Raw genomic sequence first — 15,094 nt, 5'->3', positions numbered from 1 at the left:
CACCAGCAGCCTTCCAGGCCCTCAAAGCCGAAGATATTGGCAGCTCCCTGGATTTTCTCCTTGCTCTCCTCTGTCCAGTGTGCTGCCAGATCTCCTTATTCCTTAGAAATTTCTCTTGGCTTCCTTTCTTTCTCTAAATCTGTGTCACCACTTCAGTGAGACTCATCACCCCACGCTTCACCGTCTGAGCCACCAGGGAAGCCCCTCCTCTTTACCTAGTTCTTCCCATATACCACCACCCAACTGTTCTTAAAACCTTCCTGCTCAACAACTTTTTCTGTCTAGATCCCACTATTCTTCAGGGCTTGGCTCAAGTCCCGTCCCATTCATTTTTTTTTTTAATTTTATTTTATTTTTAAACTTTACAAAATTGTATTAGTTTTGCCAAATATCAAAATGAATCCGCCACAGGTATACATGTGTTCCCCATCCTGAACCCTCCACCCTCCTCCCTCCCCATCCGTCTCATTCATAATACCCATCTCCCAAAGTCAGCCCCATTTACTTCAGGACTGCATTAGTGTCTGTGATAATTTCATCTCCTGGGCTAGGTTAGACACTCCTATGAAGGCGAAGGCCACATCCTATATGCTTTTAGAGTATATGCCATACGACTTGTGCCGTGCCGGTCACAGGTCGCTCTCCTTTTTGTTTGTTGTTATAGGCATTGTCAGATATGCTTTCTGATGGGTTTAAACTCCTTGCCTTGATCTTCACTGAAGAAGACTAGGAGGTTATCCATACCCTCTGCTTTGTCCTTTAAAGTGGAAAAGTCTCAGGCAGACGGTTGGGAAACAGAAAAGGAATATCATGTTCAACAGACTAATAATTCAGGGTGGAGAGTGGTCTGGCTTAAAAGTTTCCATTCAGCATTCTGAAGAAACTGAAGGATGGAATGGTGAAACTAGGGAATGTACAAAAAGCACTCTTTAGTAAGACTGACACGTGATCTTGGGAATCCCCAGGGGTCACTCTGAGGACTCTTTTTTTTTTTTTCTGGAATTCTCTTTCTTTTTTTTTAATTTATTTTTTAAAATATAAATGTATTTATTTTAATTGGAGGCTAATTACTTTACAATATTGTATTGGTTTTGCCATACATCAGCATGAATCCACCATGGGTGTACCCATGTTCCCCATCCTGAACCCCCCTCCCATCTCCCTTCCCGTACCATCCCTCTGGGTCATCCCAGTGCACCAGCCCCGAGCATCCTGTATCATGCATCGAACTTGGACTGGTGATTCAGTTCATATATGAAATACATGTTTTAATGCCATTCTCCAAAATCATCCCACCCTCGCCCTCTCCCACACAGTCCAAAAGACTGTTAGTAGCCCCTGTGCGTCAGAGTGGAGTCACTGGATGTGCTGAGTCGGGGAGACAGCGTGGCACTCCCAGAAAGACTGCAGCTCGTTGTGGTGGACCATGGCCTGAAGGCATGAGAGCAGAAGCGCCTCCTGGGCTGACTCTTACCTCAGTCACAACTCAGATTCAGTCTCTTCACTGCCAACAGGGATGAATCCTCCAACCTCGTAGATCCTTGTGAGGTTGTTTTCAGTTCACGTGGAAGGGCCTGGCATATTTTTAACTCTTTAAGTGCTTACTCAGTGCTGCTGTGTACTTGTGCTCTGACTGGAGACCGAAAACTGAACTTACATAGAAACCAGACATCCAGTCGGCCATGCTGTATCTGGGCCACGTCAAGAAAAATGTATGAAGCGAGAGGCAATTCCAGAGATGGTGCTGAGCAGCTGGGAAAGTGGGAGGGCTTCCATATGAAGGTGGCAGTGTAGATCCTTGTCTGACAGGGCCAGCGCTCAGAGAATGTGACAGAATCTGTAAAATAATAAAGACAGTGATTAAGGTAAACAGCCTTGTCCCATTTGAAATTTGAAAGTAGTCATTTCCGGGCACATAATATATTATCATATCGTGAGTAGAAAATGTGCTATCCCATAAGCTATGATAGAAGCTGAATGTAACCAGTGGTTAAGAATCCTCCTGCCAATGCAGAGGATATGGGTTCTATCCCTGATCCGGGAAGATCCCACATACTGTGGAGCAACTAAGCCATAACTACTGAGCCCATGCTCCGCAGTAAGAGAAGCAACCACAAGGAGAGGCTTGCACACCACAACGAAGACTAGCCCCTGCTCGCTGCAGCTCGAGATAACCTGCACTCAGCAAGAAGGACCCAGCACAGCCATAAATAAATACTTTTTTTAAAAAAACAAAATGAATATAATGAAAAATTAGGTCATTCTTGAGTGACAGATCCATAATAGAGTTTTTTGTTTTTTTTTTTAATCTTAAGGCTAATCCTCTTGGGGTTGGCGCAGCCCTTATTTTGATATCATAAAGCTCAGCCACGCTTTCCCCTAAACATCAGAGTGCATTGTCACCAGCCACTGACACTGACATCAACCTGAAAAACCCCAAATGACATTTAATGTAAAAAAATAGATATATATATTTATTGAGAATTTTCTCTGGCAAGACAATGTGGTGAGCCTGTGGGAAGCCACAGTGTGCAGGCGTTTAGTCTACTTGAGATAAGCTATATGTGCATAAAATATTAAATAGAGCTCTGACTAATAGATTGAAGGCCTCAAAGCCTCCATGTTTATGAAGAAAATACAGGGTATATAGCGAGTCAGATCAACTGAGAAGCTAATTAAGCTTCAGTTTCAGTCCTTTTTCTTGTAAGGCCCCTTCCAAAGCCCTGTGCCCAATTTTGCAGTTTTACGTATGTATTCTTTTTCATAAGGAGGGCCCATCAAATTGTTTAAGCTGCAGGCCCTGCAAAACCAAGGTCTGGCTCTGGTGCCTAAACCTGGAGATAAGGGATTGGTCGTGAGCACACACAAAGGGGGGCACAGTCCCTGCAAACCAAGTGCCTCCTGCCAAGCATGTCAGAGCAACTGCAAGAAATCACTCCTTCCTCCTCTTCCCTAGAATATGTAGCATGCAGCAACACAACTTTTCAGAGAAGAATCGCAGAGAATTGAGCAAAGTCACATGATGCCCCAGCCAGGTTTCAAGGTCCTGAAGTGGCTTGGATTTTCCCCTGGCTTTCTCCGGCCTGTGCTACTGGGCTCCATTCCAGAACAGCCCTCCACCCTGTGCCCAACCCAGGTCTCCTCCTGCTCGCCGCCACCCCCCAGTTCTGTGAATTCCTTTGTCCCCAACTCTGTGGTGCTCTGCGTATCTGAGGGGCCCTCGTGTTCCTGTGAAGTTTCCATGACTAATTCTGGCAATGCAGGGAGAGTCTTTCTCATGTCAACAAAGCCGCTCTGTCACAGAATAGTGGCAAGGGGAGCCAAAATTCCACCTTGGCATACGTAGGGCTGCTTTTTTTTCTTTTTTCAACAAGAAAGTTGGGAAGAAGGAAAGGGATGGAGGGACAGAGCCTACCCAGTTCACATTAGTGAAATGATGGTATATTAAGCTGACAGTTTTATGGCTTTGCTTATAAGCTTCCAACCCCTGCCAAAGCACACTGTTCTTCCAGAAATTGTTTTACTTCAGAAGACTTTTTTAAACATTCAAAGCATATTTTATGTTCAGACTTAATGCTGTTCGACCCAGAGACTCAGACACACTATCACCTCTACTGGTGGTTTTGCAAACCTCTACTTGGTTTTCCCTTTGCTTGCAAAGAATCTTTTTCAATTGCAAAAATAATTGCTGATTTTTTTTTTTAGACCTTGGATCCTTGTCTTTTCTAACTCTGATTTATAAAGAGTCATAGTGGTTTACTGGAAAGAGGGCTGGAATTAAAGTCTGGAGACCTTGGTTCAGGACACAGTTCTGTATCCATGAGGTCTTGGAACTGTCAATACAGCTGTGAGCCTCCATTTCTTCTTTATCACAGGATGTTACATCTGGAGCGACCTTAGAGGTAACCCCTTCCTTCCTATCCTAAGAGGTTTTGAGAATAAAGGCAATAGTAAAAATTACAAACTAGTTAAAATTGCTGTACAAATAGCATCAAATCTGTAGATTACTTGGGGTTGTATAGTCATTTTCACTATATTGATTCTTCCAGTCCCAGAACTTGGTATATCTCTGTTTGTGTCATCTTTGATTTCTTTCATCAGTGACTCATAGTTTTCTGCATACAGCTCTTTTGTCTGTTTAGGTTGGTTTATCCCTAGGTATTTTATTTTTGTTGCAATGGTAAATGGGATTGTTTCCTTAACTTCTCTTTCTGATTTTTCATTGTTAGTGTACAGGAATGCAAGGGGTTTCTGTGTGTTAATTTCATATCCTGTAACTTTACTACATTCACTGATTAGCTCTAGTAATATTCTGGTAGAATCTTTAAAGTTTTCTGTGTATAGTACCATGTCATCTACAAATAGTGAGAATTTTACTTCTTCTTTTCTGATCTGGATTCCTTTTATTTCTTTCTCTTCTCTGATTGCTGTGGCTAGGACCTCGAAAAGTATGTTGACAGTAGTTGTGAGAGTGGGCACCCTTGTCTTTTTCCTGATCTTAATGGAAATGATTTCAGTTTTTTACCATTGAGAATAATGTTTGCCGTGGGTTTGTTGTGTGTGGCCTTTATTATGGTGAGGTGCCATGCCGTGTTAAGTCGCTTCAGTCATGTCCAGCTGTGCGACCCATGGACTGTAGCCCACCAGACTCCTCTGTCCATGGGATTCTCCAGGCAAGAATACTCAAGTGCGTTGCCATTTCCTTCTTCAGGGGATCTTCCTAACCCAGAGATCGAACCTGCATCTCTTAAGTCTCCTGCATTGGCAGGTGGGTTCTTTACCATTAGCACCACCTGGGTTATGCCTACTTTCTGGAGAGTTTTTTTTTTTTTTTAGAATAGTTAGGACATGGAAGCAACCTGGATGTCCATCAACAGATGAATGGATACAGAAATTGGGCTACATATATATAATAGAATATTACTCAGCTTTAAAAAAATAACCCATTTGAGTCAGTCCTAATGAGGTGGATGAACCTAAAGGCTATAATACATAGTAAAGTAAGTCAGAAAGAGAAAGACAAATGTTGTATGTTAACACTTACATATGGAATCTAGAAAGATGGTACTGATGAACCTATTTGCAGGGCAGCAGTGGATATGGATATATGGAGAAGGAAATGGCAACCCACTCCAGTGTTCTTGCCTGGAGAATCCCATGGACGGAGAAGCCTGGTAGGCTGCAGTCCACGGGGTCGCACAGAGTCGGACACGACTGAAGCGACTTAGCAGCAGCAGCAGCAGCAGTGGATATGCAGACTTATGAACACAGTGGGGGAAGGAGAGGTCGGGACAAATTGAGAGAATAGCATAGAAACATATACATTACCATATGTAAAATGATGGCAAGTAGGAATTTGCTGTGTGACGAAGGAAGCTCAACCCAGTGCTCTGTGACAACTTAGAAGGGTGGAATGGGGAGGGAGATGGGAGTGGGGTTCAGGAGGGAGGGGGCATATGTATACCTTTGGCTGTTTCATGTTGATGTATGGTAGAAACCAACACAATATTGTAAAGCAATTATCCTCCAATAAAAAAATTTTTTTTAAAAAGTGTCATTATCACCATGCAGAGGTTCAGAGAAGTTTTTCCCTGGTAAAAGTCAGCAATGTGTTCTGGTCAATTTTTTCCAAGGAGAATTTGCATTGTGCAAATTAATGAGATCAAACCCCCAGAGCCTGGCATACAACACATAATGAAAACAACATAAAAGCAAGTGAGGGAAATGATATAGAAGGATAAAGCTAGAACTTGATATATCTCTCCATAGGGAGCAGATATTTTGTTGATTTTTCTCAATATATCATGGTGTCCACCCTTCCAGAACATACTCCATCTCCCTACTCAGTCACACTCTCACAGGTGTATATTCAGACTTATGGGTTCATGTACCTGAGAGCTCACACTCCCAGAGAATATTCCTATGCCAATGTGGTTGCCTCTGCATAGATGAATTTCTCATATGGCCCTGGAACCCAATTCCTAAAATTGCTCTGGTGGTAGAGCAGACAAATCTATTTCAGTTGTGAGAGCTGCACGGCACCTGTGACCTCTCCCTGTGCCAGCTCCTGTAGCTGTACGCTCTCCCTGCAGCTCATGTCCTCAACTATTCCCAATAAGGGACTGTCGAGGCTCTGGGGTCAGGCTGACTTGTGTTCCAATCCTGACTTAGCTCTCGCTAGTTAATGTGGTCTCTGCACATCACAGAGCTTTTCTGAATCTGAAATTCCCTTCTGGATCTTCCCGACTCAGGGATCAAACCTGGGTCTCCCAAATTGCAGGCAGATTCTTTACCATTTGAGCCACAAGAGAAGCCCCCCTCTCTGTTATATGGGACTAAAAATATGGAAATCTACAAGATGTTGTGAGGACAGAGCGATCTGTGAAGAGCCTCACTCAGTTGCAAGGGCTCTGATTAATACTAGCCCTAGGCCCTGGTCACTCCCAAAAGATTTACTGCCTTATACCTGGCAGGTTTCTCTGCCTGCAGCTTCTCTCCAGGCTGCCCTGCACTTTGAGTCTGTATTTCCCAGCTGGAAGGGACCAGAAATAATATCTGAAAGTACCACCTTCATCATGACACCTGTCCCAAGCCTCCCAAGGTCCCCTTTGTGCATCAGATTCAGCAGAGAGCCCCCTAGACTACTTGGCAAGACCCACCTCTTGCCACCTGACACCCCAACTCATCTCTTGCTCACCATGCCCTCCTCCACTCACACACAAGGCAGCCATTGTCCTGTACTATGAGCATGTTCGTGCCATGTTTATCCCCTCTCAAGGTGTCCCCCACCCCGCCACTCAGAATCAGCAGATGGGCAAGACTATCTACCGTCTCAGGAACTTTCTAGAAGCCTTGAGGGTGGTCCTGACACCCCTACTCCCAGAGATGATAGGGCTTGGAGAAAGGCTTTTAATAACACAGAGAGACCCCTTCTCTAAAGAAAGTTTTTCTTCCTTGCTGATTCTTGCATTACAGCATGCCTGTGAATGGACAGAATTAGGGGGCAGGGGTGCTATGAGGGCTTCAGGTTAGACATTTTTCCCCAAGTCAGCAAATTCCTGGTTCGTAGTGTCCTGATGCCCAAGGGGGACCTGCCCATTCTCCCAGCCCCCTTCCCCACATCTCCATGAGAGGACAGAGCTGCGAGGAGCTGCTAAAGCCAAAGCTGCACTTCTGCATTGCGGCTCCAAGTGGTGCCAGGCTCCACAAGACAAAGAGAGAGATTGCCACCTATTGACAGATGTGCCACCTGCAAAGAGAAAGGCTTGTGTAGCTAGCATTTCTCTGTGGTCTTCAAACAGGATAATGGGGTTGTTAGGTCCTTGGATTTTTCCATCCAGTCAGTGCAGTTCTCAGTATTATCATTCATTGTAAGGAAGGATGGGTGGAGACTTGACAGCCCACAGTGATGATGGCATCTCAGTGGGAAAACTGTTTGAACATCAGTTGCCCACTGTAATTATGGATGCTTTCTGATGTGTGGCAGGCACTCTGCTGTATGCAGCACGTCTTGTATAACCCTCCCAGTCCTCACAGAGATCAGTGCTCCCGTTTTACATACCAGAAACTGAGGTTTACAGAGAGTACCTTGCCTACAACCTTGGCAAGTAAGGAGCAGAGGATCGAGGTGGAAGTCAAATCTAACTCTCTGTCATACTCTTAAGCACTTTCTCCTGACATTTGCTAATTATGCAAATCAATTCCCCATCATAATTTCCTTAACCTCCAATCTTCTAGGTATGAAAATAAATATTAAAGAACAGTTTTCTCTTTGGTTGTCTAGAATCCTAGCTGTGTCACTTTCTATTTATTTAACATCTTAAGGCACAGTTCCCTCATCTGTAAAATGGCGATGGTTATGATGTCTATGATGTTGTCGTAATGTATCATGTATAATGAAAATCACTTAGCAGGGTGTCAGGCATTTATAAATGAGAGCCTAGACATCTATTGTCTGAAGATCTGGGTTGGAATCCTAGCTCCTCATTTTTAGCTGTGGGACCTTTGGCAAGTTACTCGACCTTCCCATCTTCAGTTTCCTCTTCTATAAAATGTGGTTAATAATATGCATGTTTTTGTAGGGTTGTCCACAGTAAGATGAAATTTTAGGCATGAAAACACTGTAAATGTAAATAGTACTATTCAGACATTGGGCTTCTCTGGTGGCTCATTGGTAAAGAATCCGCCTGCCAAAGCAGGAGATGCATGTTTGATACCTGGATTGGGACGATCCCTTGGAGAAGGAAATGGCAACCCACTCCAGTATTCTTGCCTGGGAAATCCCATTGACAGAGGAGCCTGGTGGGCTAGAGTCCATGGGGTCTTAGCAACTAAACAACAACATTCAAATGTTAGTCATTATATTTTAAGTAAACAGTATCTGTTTCTTCAAATGGATTTTTGATAATTATTTCTGAAAAATGACTTGGGTTGAATTTGACCTATCAGTAAAAGCTTTTAGTTTTTATACTCACTAAAAGCAAACATAAGATAAAAAGAGGCTCTGTAAATGCCACAGATTATTCTGCAGGAAGCTCTATAAACATTAACATGAATAATACTTAACAGGCAGATTTGCTTTACAGCTTATGACGCAATTCCAAATACATTCTCTCTCTTCATTTTCACAAGGCAGGGCTAGTATTTACCCCTATTTTACAGATGAGGAAACCAAGGCTTAAAGAATTAAAGTGACTAATTACAGACATACAGCTGCTGCTGCTGCTGCTGCTGCTAAGTCACTTCAGTCATGTCCGACTCTGTGCGACCCCGTAGACGGCAGCCCACCAGGCTCCCGTCCCTGGGATTCTCCAGGCAAGAACCCTGTAAGTGGTAAAGTCTTGTGGGTGTTTCCCTGTGGGGCTATCTGCTGGTGTGCCTTTGAGTGTAGGCATGTGTCTGAGCATGCTTTTTTATGCATTAGTGTGTCTTTTATTCATGTGACATACTCGCTGTGGGTATATATTTGTCTGTATTCCTCAATTAGCATATTGTTTCATGAAGAGGGGGAGTTGTGTTTTTTTTTTTTTTTCACACTGGTCAGTGACAGCCTTTTTCCTCTTCATTTTTCTACCTGCTTGCCATTCCCAGGCACAGTTTCCAAGAGGGCCTTAGCCGGAATATACTCAAATAGACTCAATTTTATATTCCACTCCTGATTTAGGAAATAACAATTCTCCAGTACTCCCAGCCTTCTGGGAATTACTTCTTTTCTCCCTGCCAGCTTTATTGAATTCTCCTTAGCAACATACAAAAAAGAATGGGTTTAGCAACAACCTGTGAACCAATGAAATGAGAGCATAGCAAGAGCTTCTAGACCAATGGGAGCCCTGCATCATGGGCAAGCTGGCTGAGAGAAAATAGCCTGGAATTTGCAAAGCAGCCTCCAGGTGGCAGCAGACCAGCTGTATTAGACATAGCCTCTCCGCTGTCATCATCCACTTTTGTTTATTGCTTTGGATATAGAACATTTACCAACTAAGAATTTTACAGTTATAAGCTTTGTGGTTGTGAGTTCTCTGCGTGACGTGGCAGACGGATTCCCGAAGGATGGAATCTTAGCTTCCACCCCCCACCTTTACTATAGCCAGTCCCACAACCCCATCCCAACCTCTGCCATCTTTGTTGGTTCTTCCACAGCCAGTGCTACCCCAGTGGACAGGAGCCTGGAGGCCCTAGTGACTGCCTGCCCAGCCAGTCAGGAAAAGGGCTAGAGAAATCACATACTTCTTTGTTCAGCCTCCACTACCACTGGCCTGAGCGGCAGATGAGGTGGGGCTGGCTTTCTGCCACCAATTAATATGAGGGAAGGACTGTGTCACTGACAGGTTAGTGCCTATGGACATCCACATTCTCAGTGGCATAGACTGGGACCATTCCCTGCCTTGTCAGTTCTGCTGCATGTGTCTGAACATGAGTGTCTGACCACAAGTGGTTTGAGAACAATTCTCTCTGTCAGGTGATTCTTCAGCCCTCTTGATCTTAAAGTTGGAGGCAGACTTGGACAGGGGCTGCATGAGACCATGTGAATAACAGCATATGCATGTTTCCTATGGCTTAGTCATCCTTCTTTTGCCTTTTGAGATGGCAGTGCCTTGAACACCACTCAGTGAGATTTTTGGTCCTTCAGATACCTATATTTTCTCTCAAGCATTTCCATTTGTGCCTGGCTTATTCTTGTCATCCTTTAGGAGTCAGTGAAGGCAACCTGTCTTCAGAAAGCCTTGTTTGAGTCTTGCCGTCCTGTTACACTTCCCCACTGCTTTCTAGATGTCTCTTTATTGTGTCTCCTTGGATAGCCCTGGAACTTCTTGAGGACAAGGACTGTGCCTTTATATCTCCAGTCCTTAGCCTAGTACTAGCATTTAATGGGTGTTCAGTAAACATTTTCAGAAGAAAGGAAGCTTGCTAGAAAGATGCACTTGCTCTTTGAGAAACAGTCTAAGGGGTTCATAGGCAGCTGGGCCTGGGCAGGAGCAGTGCTAGCAAGACTGATGCCGGCTGTCAGGGAGAACTTCTGGCTGTACAGGAACCTTCAGCACCAGGAGCCTCGACTGGACCACACCCAAGCCTGAGAGATAATCACCACCATTGACTCATCCAGAGACGGGCTCCTCCCATGGACCGTGTTTCCCTGATGGCTTTGTGTTTCAGGAGCAAGTAAGGAGCAAATCCAAGATCTGTGCCAATGTGTTTTGTGGAGCTGGCCGGGAATGTGCAGTCACAGAGAAAGGAGAGCCTACCTGCCTCTGCATCGAGGTAAGAACTGCGGGCGAGAGCCAGAGGATGGTGGCCAAGGCCATGTGGTTACCTCACTGGAGCTACCCGTCTACAGAGCAGAGCCAAAGATTTTGTCATCTTTATAAAAGCACACCTTGACTCTCTGAAAGACGTGAACTTTTTATCTCAGAGGTTAAAAATCAGATGTGAATGTAGGGATTTTTTTCCTTTTAAAAATTATTTAGCTTTATAAGATTTTCAAATTACAAAATTAACAATTGCTTTTTATAAGTGATACAGAAGACATTTATGCAAAGATAAAGTTAATAATCTCCCCCCATAACCTTCAAATCCCCTTAGTCTGAGGTAATCAGTGTTAATAGTTTGTGTATATTTGTTCCACATAGTTTTTTTTGCTTCTCTGCACTATAAATATATAGAGTTTCCCCCTATTTTATGCAAAAATGAGATCATAATGTAGACAGATCTAGATATATGCAACTTGCGTCTTGTACTCTTTAATATGTAACACAACCCTCTATGGGTCAGCACATATAGTTCTCATTTTGTAATAGCTCAGTTATATTTAGTGATATAAAAGAACCAGATTTATGTAGTCATTTTCCCACAGATGGACATTCCGGTTGTTTACCATTATAAACAGTAATGTCTTTGGCCAAATATTCTTACATGCTGTTGCCTTTATTTCTATAGGATTGAGTCCCACTTGTTAGGTTGAGTCCTAGGCTTGCTAGGTCAAGGATATGCACATTTTAAAATACTAGCTGGAATGCAGATTTTTCAGGTTTGGTTTTGTTTTTAATGAAATTTAAAAAACAAAGTGAGCTTTTGAGAAATACTTCTTTTGTAGGCAGAATTCTCTCTCTTGGAGAACATAAACAGCTTGGATGTGTGCCTTTTTCCCCTCTTTCTGTCAGAAGAACCCAAGACTGGATTCATCCATATTGCTGCAAGTTAATTCACCCACTTTAGTAACCAGTTGAAGGATCCCGACCCATTGTCCCAGAAAGGAAGTCTCAACTCAAAAACTTGCAAACCAGATCTGTTAAGGATTCTGGAAGGTCCTCACTAGTGGTGTACCTGGCCACTCTGTGGCCATTTAGGGTCCAGAAACTTAACCTCAACTTGGCCACATACCATTGTGTGATTTTAAGCAAATTAATTGCCGCTGGATGCCCTGAAGACCGACCATGTTTGGCTTTGCTCAGGGCCCAAGTTGCTTTGCCCAGTGGGTGATCTTAATAACCCAGTGATAAATATTGGTTAAGTGAAGTTTGTCTCTCTGGGCTTTGGTTTTCCAGTCTATAAATTGGAGAGGTTGACCTGCCTTCAGTTCCAGGGTCCTATGTTCTTTCACCATATCTACTCTGTTTTGTTTTAATGTCTTTATTAGGTCTAAGCAGAACTTGCTTACCCCTTCCCCCTTTCAAAAACCACAGAAGTGTAAAGAAACTAAGCTTGCCTGTCACTGTGGCACTTTAATAGCCAAAGTAGAATCAAGCTGCCAAGTGAACTTTAGTCCATTTCCTGGTCCAGAAGGATCCTCTGTCCCACTTCACAAAGACCTGGCACCCCCTCCCCCTGCCTGAAAACAACCGTTGTGAGATTAGGAGAAAAACAAAATACTAAATAAAGCAACAGAGCAAAGATTCTTATAGCTAGACCCTGAAATAATTGAAGAATTGGGGTAATGGGGGTTGGGGGCTGTGGAAACATTCCTTTCAATGTTTCCATATTTCCAGCTCTGGCTGTTTTGTGTCATAAAATTTTGGAATTTTAAGGGGTTTTTCAATATCCAGACATTGAATGACTTTCTACAAAGTGATAAAGTGACAGATAATCCAGATTCCTGACTTCTGACAAAATGCCCTTCCTGCTAATTTGATAGGATTGGGGTCAAGGAGTGGGTATTTCTTTTCACTGAATAGAAGAGATGACCCAGGGCCAGGATCGGCACAGAGCACCATGAGGGACTGCAAGGTGATGTAATCCCTCCAACACTGAGTAGGGTAGGGTCACTGATGCCAGAGCTGAGGCTCCCTGTGCCCTGGCAGGGTAGAAGTCATCTCTGCTGGGGAGGACGCCTCACAAGATGGCTGTGTGTGTGTGTGTGTGTGTGTGTGTGTGTGTGTGTGGCGCACACACAGACTCAGCCTTGACTGTACCAGCATCCTCCACTATCTGTTTCAGCAATGCAAACCTCACAAGAGGCCTGTGTGTGGCAGCAATGGCAAGACCTACCTCAACCACTGTGAGCTGCATAGAGATGCCTGCCTCACTGGATCCAAAATCCAGGTCGATTATGATGGACACTGCAAAGGTAAATGGTGCTCTCATCCCATGTTGCAGCTCCAGCCAGGGAGCCAGAGAAGGAGCAGTGTGGCTTGGCTTCCTGGAGTTCTTTCCACCCCGAACATAGTGCCCAAAGCTGTGGGGACCACCCAGTTGCTTAGAGAGGCATCCCCTTGGTGCTCATGAGCCTGCTGGGTTTGCCCTGGGTGGCCCTGCTTCTACCCTGCCCTTCCTGCCTCAGACCCCCCAGGTGGCTTCCCACACTGTCTGGAGAAGGATAGTGGATATGGACCACATCAACAATCAATAGTGTGGTAGTATTTAGCTGAATTCTGTACCTCTTTAGAAAGCAGGTAATTTCACATATCTTGTGCTTTTTAAATTTGGGTACCTTTCAGCCCTGATGATATAGTTCCTCTAATTTACACTCAAACCACTGCTATCAGAGTAAGAGGGAAGGGATTCTAAGCTTGTTGCTAATTAGACACCAGCCTCCTGCCTAGCCTTGAACTTCTCTGGAGAAAGAAGAAGCTGTTTCCCACATGTTGGTCTCCACTGCATTTCTTTGTCCGTAATGATTCTGTATGAATTCTCAAAGTCCCAGCAGCCCCCCACCCCTCAATCTAACAAAAGGAGGTGTGATATCAGGAGGGCAGCTCAGTGGCCTCAAAATTCAAACAAAGCAGGAAAGAAATGATCCCCATACTTGGGACTTGGAAGGAGAGGAGACAAGGATTCAAGACAAAATGATGAAAAGATATAAGTGGCCCCTTAATATGGGCAGTTTTCACCCTAGCAATACATAGAATTTTCTTTTTTCTTCACTTTATGTTATGCATTTTCTCCTTTTGTCTTACAGAGAAGAAATCTGTAAGTCCTTCTGCCAGCCCAGGTGAGTACCTCTTTTTTTCTACAGTGTGCATTTAGGGAGGAAAGTCTTTTCATGATGGAAATTCCATGTTCCACAATCCCTACCTGCAAAGCTCACAAGATCTTTAATGTGTCAGAGCTTGTGACCCAGAACTGGTTGCTCCTCAACATAGTTCAGAAAAGCTGCAGTACTGCATTTTTTGGTACTTGCCATGGAAAGCAGCTGATTGGATCAGAGTGTTGGCTGTGTTTTTCATTTTTGCTGAGTAATGATTGAACTGCAAGGATGGAAAAGCCACTGAGTCCCTCCTTCAGTGCCCTGTGAGACCTGTGGGTGTCACGGGACAAGCAGAATCAGGAGGCACAGCTGGTTTGGAAAGGGGATAATTGGAAATGGCAGATCTTCTTCCATGGTTTTCAATGAATACAAATTTAAGATTTCATCGATTTATAGCTACAGACTCCTTTAGCATATACTTTTCCTTAGATCCTCATGTAACCTTGTGAAGTAGTTACTATAATTACCTTATAGATGAGGAAATTGAGACTCAGAGAGGTTAAGTGAATTTCCCTGAGTCACACAGCCAGAAAGTGCCAGAGTGGGGAAAAGTGCCCACAGTTTTATTTCCCTGGCTCAGTGCCCTTTTTACATCCCAACATATGTTGGGAATTCCCTTTTGCCAAAGCTTTCCCTTCTCTGCCTCCCAGTCCACTAGACTTTCAGCCTCACCTGTTGTTGCCATGTGGCTTACAACAAACAGCTGTCCAGAGCAGGGCTTCAACATGCCCTTCCCCAACCTCATTTTCTGTTGTTTATAATATAGGATAAAATTTTAAATGGTAGAAGTTTTTAAGTGGGAAAGAGGGAAAAGCTATATAGAAAGAATCAAAAATCCAGTGGCGTAAAGAATTATAATGTTCTCTCTTATTCATTATTAATTCAGCTCATCTATGAACCAAAAGAGCTGTTCTATTGATTGATTGATTGATTTTTTTTTCCCTCTCGGCCTTCTAAAGTTAGTGAAAATATCTTTTATTTTTCTTTTTACTTTTTTCTCAACTAAGCATAATCTCTGTTTCAACTATCTCAAACTGTATAAATTTTTTAGACATGGGCTTGAATCCTGGGTAGATACAATCCAGTATCCTGGATTGACTCCTTTGTAAATGTGTGTAATAGTCCTGTTTCCCT

At 43.6% G+C, this 15,094-nt stretch overlaps 1 protein-coding gene across 1 annotated transcript in view; it reads left to right on the top strand.

Moving 5' to 3' along the window:
• FSTL1 (follistatin like 1) overlaps nt 1–15,094 on the top strand; it is a 56,856-nt gene that overhangs the window by 28,436 nt on the left and 13,326 nt on the right. Inside the window, exons 3-5 of the mRNA XM_005905425.3 lie at nt 10,654–10,758; nt 12,931–13,060; nt 13,892–13,924. Of these exons, the coding sequence (XP_005905487.1) occupies nt 10,654–10,758; nt 12,931–13,060; nt 13,892–13,924 (268 nt within the window). The remainder of the gene's footprint in view (nt 1–10,653; nt 10,759–12,930; nt 13,061–13,891; nt 13,925–15,094) is intronic.

Source organism: Bos mutus, chromosome 1 (genome assembly GCF_027580195.1).
Source record: "Bos mutus isolate GX-2022 chromosome 1, NWIPB_WYAK_1.1, whole genome shotgun sequence".
Lineage (NCBI taxonomy): Eukaryota > Metazoa > Chordata > Mammalia > Artiodactyla > Bovidae > Bos > Bos mutus.
Note: the sequence above shows the minus strand (reverse complement) of the source record. Positions and strands in the feature narration are given on the sequence as shown.